Raw genomic sequence first — 7,433 nt, 5'->3', positions numbered from 1 at the left:
GCCTGATGGAGCCGATGTTCGTGGTGGACATCCAGACCGTGGAGCACGCCATGGGCGGCATCTACGGTGTGCTGACCCGCCGCCGTGGCGTGATCATTGGCGAGGAGAACCGCCCCGGCACGCCCATCTACAATGTGCGCGCGTACCTGCCGGTTGCGGAGTCGTTCGGCTTCACTGCCGACCTGCGCGCTGGAACTGGCGGTCAGGCCTTCCCGCAGTGCGTGTTCGACCACTGGCAGGAGTACCCCGGCGACCCGCTGGAGCCGAAGTCGCTGGCCAACACGACGACGCTTGCCATCCGCACGCGCAAGGGCCTGAAGCCGGATATCCCCGGCCTGGACCAGTTCATGGATAAGTTGTAAGCTACGGGGGAACGGTTGCCCTTGCTGTGGCAGCTGACGTGTGGAGTTTGCGTGTGGAAACTCATTAAGGTTTTCGATCCTGTTCTTTTTTTTTTTGGTGTGCGGTGGTTTATGTGCTTGTTATCATGGTAGCTTTCCGGACTGTTTTCCTTGCCGTCTGTAGGTGTTTCTTTTGTTTTTTTTTTTTTATAGTATTTGTGTTCCACTTTCGCTTGATGGAAAAGAATTTGTTGGTGCGCTGCGCGTCGTGGTTATGTTTTTTGAGTCTGGAGCCGTGGATGCTGCTGATTCTACTCGTTTGTACCTTGCTGTTTTCGGTGCCGTGGTGTGCCAGGTACGCGTTCTATGGTTTCTTGCGTCTCACCGCTTGAGAGAGACCTAGCGGGTTTTCCTGACATCCTCTATCATGTCCTGCTCTTCTCCTGCACGTGCTGGTGTGTCTTTTTCTTGTTTTTTTTTTTTTTCTCCTGCACGTGCTGGTGTGTCTTTTTCTTGTTTTTTTTTTTTTTTGTGTGGAGCTTGTGCATCGCTCCTAATCCTGGCGCTTGGATAGCTGCGCGTCACCCGGTCGCGGGGGTGTAGAAATTCTCTGTTTTGCGCTGCTTTCTTTGCTTTTGCATATGCAAATCGTGCAGAGGCACACGAATGAGTCGAGATGGACGGCATCTCGCATTTCACTCGCATCAAGGATACCCCCGAGACACTGAACCCCATCACGGGGCGGAGCATCTATTACGGGATGCGACCGTGGCGCTGCGATGATCGATTTCAGGACTGGCTAAAGTCGTTCACGTGCTTCGACTCAGTTAGTGTGCAATACAACCTGCTGAAGCTGTTTGTTCAATGCGCCCGCTCTGAAGAAGGACAGGAGCCGATCGACAACTACCACCGACTGGGCCGAGCAGAGGTTATGTATTACGTAGAGCGCTATCGCAGTGGTATGATGCGGACGGGGGTACTGGAGACTTATCCGTATGACCAAAATGAACTGCGGCGGATCGCAGAAGAGGATGGGCTGAAAATGCGGGTGTGGCGTCACCAGCGGGAAGTCGAGATGGAGTCGAAGGAGGGCAAGATTGATGAGGTATTGCACATGAACGTCATGGGGCGAGGCAAGTCCTGATCGAGCAAGCGGCACGTTTGGTGCCCCTTTCGCTGGCTCATTATACGCTTATGCAATGTGGCCTACCTGATGTGCGTGCTTTTTTTTCTTTGCGGCATTTGAGCGCACCTTCCGCCGTGGTGGACCTCACGCTGCCGCTCGCACTCTCATACATATAGGTTGCTGCTGCCGATGATGGCGCGGTTCTGTCTTGACAGTTCAAAAAAAGAAGAAAAGTGATCCTGCTCGCCCACCTCACAAGCAACGCCAGTCGTTTCTCCTCGCGTGCGCCCCTTGCGGACTTCTCAAGCCTTATTTCATAATATATGTTTACCGAGAACGCCTCCGTACTCGACCTCCTTTGTGTGAATCATCCCCTCCAAAAAGATGTCGGCTCTCCGCGCCACTAAAGTGCTGCGTCGGACTCTTATGAACTCACTGGGTGGACTCATCGCAGCGAATCCCTCCCCATTTTTTTTTGGCGCATTCCACCACCTGTTTCACCTGTCATGTGATTGCTGGCTCCCAGGTAATGGCGCTCACTCGCAGGTCGTTAGTAGTACACCTTCAGCACAGCTTACTCTCGACAGCGCGTGCGCACGTTGTGGCGCTGCCGCTTGACGAGATGCTGAAGCGCCGGTGAAACGGGTATGCCGCGGAGTGCCTTGGGGACGTTGCGGTCGTGCCTCTTCGGTGGGAACGTAGTACTTGACTGTCGGGACCCGCTTCTTGGGTCGGCAACAGCGACAGTGACGGTGACGCTGAGGAAGTCGCGGTGCGCATCGCTGACGAGAACATACATTGCCTCAAGGTGTGGTTTCTAGCTTCCAGTGTGCGCCTTGACAAGGGCGGTGATCGGGGTGCTCGTCTTGTGAGCAATCAGCCGACGATGCTTCTGTTTCATGCAGGGACTGCAGCAGACCGAGGCGGCGCAACAAGTCATGTGGACGCTGGGGCGCAGCTACGCAAAGCAGATGGCTCCTGGCACTCATGACGGACATTGGTCGGCGCTTGAAGAAGTCGTGAGGCAGATGCGAGATGCGGAAGCGTCTTTCGTACAGTTGTTCATGGTATCATCGGCGAAGCTCTTGCATGAAGCGCTTCGCATCTCAGCGCGCGTGGGGCCCGCGCTAGCGGATACCGGCTGTTGGTTGGATGTCGGCGCGTTTTGATTTGACAATGCTGCTGCTCTCTCGGTCTTTCTGTTCTTCTGCTTGTCTGTGTGCGTTCCTGTTCAGCGGTGCCGCGAAGAAAGGATTCAACTGTGATCTCAAGAGGGCAAAGGTGACAGGAGAAACGGCAAAGGAGGGGGCAGAGGCCTAACCGAGAGGGTGTCTTGGCCGCAGTGGGGAGGCCCTTTGGTTATTGCTGCTCCCCACTATTCTTTGAACTTCGTAAACGTTCTAGCGAGGTCCTCGTGACGGCGTTTCTCCGCATTGTACTGATCTGGAAACGGCCTTTAGTTCAGTACTTCTTGTGTGCTTGCAAGGGCGCATCACGCACGAAGGATCAACAAGAGAAGCGTCCTGAAGCAACGCTGATAGGTGAAACTGAGCTTCGGTTCTTTGCTGACCTTTTAGCCATTGTGAGCTTGTTCCTGAGCCCGGCATCTCGTTCTCCTTGCCCGCGCTCGCTGACGTCAACGCACAGTTTCTACTCCCGTCTCTCTCTCTCTCTGTCCGCTTCTTTCTCTTCGCCTCTCCTTCTGCGTTCCATGCGCGCGCCTATCGTCCTTACTTTCACCTGTCGCTGTGCTTTGTGGAACAACTGAACACGTCGACTCTGCGCCCCTCCCCTCCCCCGACCTCACTTTCGCGGTGCAGCGGTGCGGCTTTGTTTTCTTCATTCTTTTTAGTCGAACCGCGCTCTGTGCATCTTTCGCCTTCCCTGCATATCATCGAGATCATAGACATCTACCATGCAGCAGCTTCAGGTGAGCGCCTGCGTGCTGCTCTTAGCGCTGCTCTGCGTTACGACTGTGAGAGGCAGCGGTGATCTTCAGCAAGGGACGTGGGATGTGAGCACTCTTTTACCAGGCCGTGGTGCTGTGCCTCCCAACTACGAGCTCACCGTACAACCAGGAAAGTGGACGGTGAGGGAGAGGGACAATGGGCGCCTTGGTCGCCTTTTCGACTACGCCGCCGCGCGCGTTGGGCTTGTTTACGCCGGCGTCCCCAGCGACGAGCACGCGCTGTGCCGCATGCCCTCGTCATCGACTCTAAAGCTTGCGGCTGTCCGCACGGACGACGGCGTTCGGCTCGAGTGCCAGACGGTGTGGTTCTCGCCGTCCATGTTGCGCTCATTTGAAAATGACGGACTTCTGCTTCGCCGCTTTGACCCTGCCGAGCCACTGTACAGCGCCGACAACGGAAGGTGCCTTGCTACGCCGTGGCGCGTGCGGGAGCTCTACGTGGCAAGGATGGGAGAGGGCTCTGTGCTGCTCACCGGCATCCTCGTCGGTGGCGCGTCAGACACGCAGGAGCCGTGCAGCGTACATTTGGAGGTTAGACATCGTCCTATCGCGTCAGGAAAGGATTCGTCGTCTTCGGGTTCCCTTGTCTCCATCGCGATGCTGCTCATGGTCGTCGTTGTGCGCCTGCTACCGCGTTATATTTTGACCCGAAAAGGCCAGCTGGACAAGACGAGTTACCGCGGCAAGAACCCCACCAGCCTAACACCGACTCAGCGCCTCCATCTGCTGCGCCAGCAAAAGGAGATCATCGAAAAGATGAAGGCGGAGGATTCCGCCAACGCGGCCAAGCGCACCGCCGTGTAAAAAGGCTGCCGGCGGAATTGTGCGCCTGTGCCTAGGATGTCATGTTGCGGGCCGACCTTCTGCTCAGGGCGCAAACACAAGTGGACCGCGCTTCGTCGACAACGAGTGGTAAGTGGGCGTGGGACGGTAGGTAGAGGAACACGCACATGACACTCGTGCGCCGAAAAAGGACGCAGGGTCATCGCTTTACGTCTACCATGGGCACCACTAGCATTAGGTCTCAACGCTTTCCTGTGAAAAGTTGCGTGCGTTGCTTCTGAAGCGAACAGTCCACAAGAAAGAGCGTTTAGTGCGCACGGGTGCATACTTCAGCATCACCTCAGCCCTCCCTTCCTACCAGCACCTGCTTTTTGTATTCCTCGGCAAGACGCCCACTCGGTCATGTGCATCTTCTCTCTCTCTCTCGCGTTTCTCCTCGCCTTTATTTTTTGCTTCTTTCATTTCTCTTCGCTCACGTGCCTCGCGCGACACTGCGGCATTTCGCTTTCGACAGTGGAAACGTGTGCTGGTGAGATAGCGACGTGCACCGAGCCTCGCAAATGGTCCTCGTCCACCTGAGGGCGTCGAACGTGTACGATGTGGGGGGCATGAATGAAGCGAACACCATCGACTTTAGACACATGGTGGGGGTAGAGTACCACACTCAGCGAGAGGTGGTTCGCCCACCGCCGTCTCTCACAGACACTAACGCCAATCATGTGGCGATGGTCAGCATGGGACTATACCGTTTCTCCAATGCGACGAGTCCAGTTGTCATCTTTGTCAGCTCCGAGGAGCGATGCAGCATGCCGGCGCGGTTCTTCTGCACCCGGTTTGTGCATTACTTTCGGTGGATAGGCGAAAGTGTGCAGCTGTTTGTTGCCTCCAAGAGCTTCCAAGATCATCGTCCGACGCCGTACGCGACGCAACGGGATACATGGCTTCAAGAAAACCGACGGTGTGTGTCGGCTGCCTTGGACTACTTCGACTCGAATCCGAAGCTGGGCTTTGTCGCCACTCCCGTTGCAGTTATGTTTACTGACTGCGACTGCGCGGATGCCCGTGCAGCACTGGTGAGTTTGCTCCCCCCTGAGCGCTCTTTTTTAATTCGGCACGTGCGGTTTGCGGAGGAGTGGGAGAGCCACAGGCAGAACTCCTATCGCTTTATCGACGTTAGCCTCCAGCGGCAGGCACTGCGCGCGTCGCGGAGCAGCGGCAGCGTTGTCTGCTCCAGCCTCACCAGTTTTCTCAACAGTATGCTTCCGACGCTGTATCAGCTCTACTCGGCGGAGCCGCTGGAGGGCGCGCCAGGCGAGACACTCAAGTCGTTCCCGCCAATCTTCTTTACCCGCCACGGGCAGTCCGAGTACAACGTCGAGGATCGACTCGGCGGAGACCCGGACTTGACGGAGACCGGCCGAATCGACGCCGAAGACATTGCCCACTTTTTTGAGCGTCAAGTCAAGACGAATGTAAACTTGTTCGACCATCGCACCACCGTGTGGGAGGAGGACGGCGACTTTGAGGTGTGGTGCAGCCAGCTGCGACGCACTCAGCGCACAGCGCAACCCACCGCCGACATACTGTCCCACGGTGTTCTCAAACCGTTCAAGTCGCTCAACGAGATTCATGCCGGCATCTGCGAGGACATGACCAACGAGGAAGTGAAGTCCCTCTACCCCTTTATCCAACGCTTTCGGCATACTGACAAGGTCGGGTTCCGCTACCCGGACGGCGAATCGTATGTCGACCTCGTCCGCCGACTCACACCTCTGCTGAACGACTTGAACAATTGCATGAAGTGCGTGGTGGTTGTCGCGCACCAAGCCGTGCTCCGTACTATGCTGTCTTTCTTCGGCGGACGGCCAGTAGAAGAGGCCGTGCATGTCCCGTGCCCACAGCGCACCATTTGGGCGTGCACAATGAACCGCCTTGGAGAACCGCAGCTGGCTGAGATAGCGTTGTCGCCTCGCCAGACTCAAGACGAGGGACCCGAGGCCCACTGGCAGGGCTGGTAGGCAGTCCGGCTGCGTATATGTTTTGGTGTGCGGCTAAGTGTGTGTGTGTGTGCTTATCAGCGCGCCTGCCTGCTCCACGTGCGCGTCCTGTGCTGCGTTGCTTTAGGCTCTCTTTTTTTTGCCGATATCGGTCTCGAACGCCGCTTTCATCTTTGCACATTTGCCAGCGCTTCACGTTGATTTCTTTTCGGCGACTCTTCTGGCCGTGCTGTACGCTGCTACCTCTTCGCTCGTTTCTTGCTCTACCACCCCTTCTCTCCAGCGCGTGCACATATAAACGCACCTCCCAAACCGACCTTGTTGTTTCCGTTCTTTCCCTTGTTATTGCTGAGCGATCACGGCATTAGATCACGCCGCGCGCCGATGAAGGGCGTGGAAAGGTATAGCGGGGCCGTTGTTCACCCCCTCTTGCAGCCCTTTACTAACATGCACATGCGCAAGCGCATGCTGACTTCGCCTCGGAGAGCACGGCTACTGCGCGACTCGAACCGCAAACCTGCGTCCGAGGGCAGATCAATAGGTGTGCCCTCAGGTGATGGGGAAGTGAAGGACCGTACGAGAGAGAGGGGCATTCTATGGATGATGCTTCAGTAATGGCTTCCTGTACATTTTTGTTGTTGCTCTTCATCATCTTACCTGATGACGCGGGGGGATAGCTCAATGCGTGGTATCCCAGATCTCAGTGCCCTTACTCTGTGTGGAGAGGCCATGCCGAGCCCCCCTTCTCCAACCTCTCCCAATGTCAGAACCATCTGTGGTAGTGGTAAGGTCAAGTGCCCTCGAGTTAGCGATTCAGTGTGGTGCATCGCTACAGATGCCGGCGGTGAGGTCCTGGATGGTGCCGCGCTGGAGAGACCTGCGGCAGCGAACACGCTTGTACCACCCACATGATTCGGCGGAGTGCCGGCGTGGCTCGGACGCGTCTCTCACCCCCCCCCCCCGTCTGCACACTGCCTACTGGTGGTGGGGAGCGTGAGTGTCACCCGACGAGGAGGGGGAGGGGGAATGTACCAGAGGTGGCGGCCGGCGTGATTGGAGGAGCGGCTGTGAGCCGGCCTGCGAGGCGGCCGTGATGGGTAGAGTATGTGGGCCGGGCCCGTGCACTGGTGACCGAGTCGTTGCGTTGCTGCAACGCGCGTTTCCAGCGCTGCTTCACACCAGGCGATGGGGCGTGTGACAGGGCCGCTGTGGAGTGA

At 56.9% G+C, this 7,433-nt stretch overlaps 4 protein-coding genes across 4 annotated transcripts; all 4 read left to right on the top strand.

The window, feature by feature from the left end:
* Nucleotides 1-5: 5 nt before the first annotated feature.
* Nucleotides 6-362, top strand: LDBPK_360190 (elongation factor 2; the record flags this gene model as incomplete). Its single annotated transcript, XM_003865089.1, has 1 exon — nucleotides 6-362. The coding sequence occupies one exon, from the start codon at nucleotides 6-8 to the stop codon at nucleotides 360-362; it is 357 nt and encodes a 118-aa protein (XP_003865137.1).
* Nucleotides 363-1,017: 655 nt separating this feature from the next.
* LDBPK_360180 (hypothetical protein, conserved) lies at nucleotides 1,018-1,485 on the top strand (the record flags this gene model as incomplete). Its single annotated transcript, XM_003865088.1, has 1 exon — nucleotides 1,018-1,485. The coding sequence occupies one exon, from the start codon at nucleotides 1,018-1,020 to the stop codon at nucleotides 1,483-1,485; it is 468 nt and encodes a 155-aa protein (XP_003865136.1).
* Nucleotides 1,486-3,382: 1,897 nt separating this feature from the next.
* On the top strand, nucleotides 3,383-4,240 carry LDBPK_360170 (hypothetical protein, conserved; the record flags this gene model as incomplete). The annotated part of the gene is made up of 1 exon (XM_003865087.1): nucleotides 3,383-4,240. The coding sequence occupies one exon, from the start codon at nucleotides 3,383-3,385 to the stop codon at nucleotides 4,238-4,240; it is 858 nt and encodes a 285-aa protein (XP_003865135.1).
* Nucleotides 4,241-4,779: 539 nt separating this feature from the next.
* On the top strand, nucleotides 4,780-6,237 carry LDBPK_360160 (fructose-6-phosphate2-kinase/fructose-2,6-bisph os phatase-likeprotein; the record flags this gene model as incomplete). The annotated part of the gene is made up of 1 exon (XM_003865086.1): nucleotides 4,780-6,237. One exon carries the CDS (start codon nucleotides 4,780-4,782, stop codon nucleotides 6,235-6,237), a length of 1,458 nt encoding a protein of 485 aa, XP_003865134.1.
* Nucleotides 6,238-7,433: the final 1,196 nt, after the last annotated feature.

The sequence above is a fragment of the Leishmania donovani genome, chromosome 36 (assembly GCF_000227135.1).
Source record: "Leishmania donovani BPK282A1 complete genome, chromosome 36".
Taxonomy (NCBI): Eukaryota; Euglenozoa; class Kinetoplastea; order Trypanosomatida; family Trypanosomatidae; genus Leishmania; species Leishmania donovani.
Note: the sequence above shows the minus strand (reverse complement) of the source record. Positions and strands in the feature narration are given on the sequence as shown.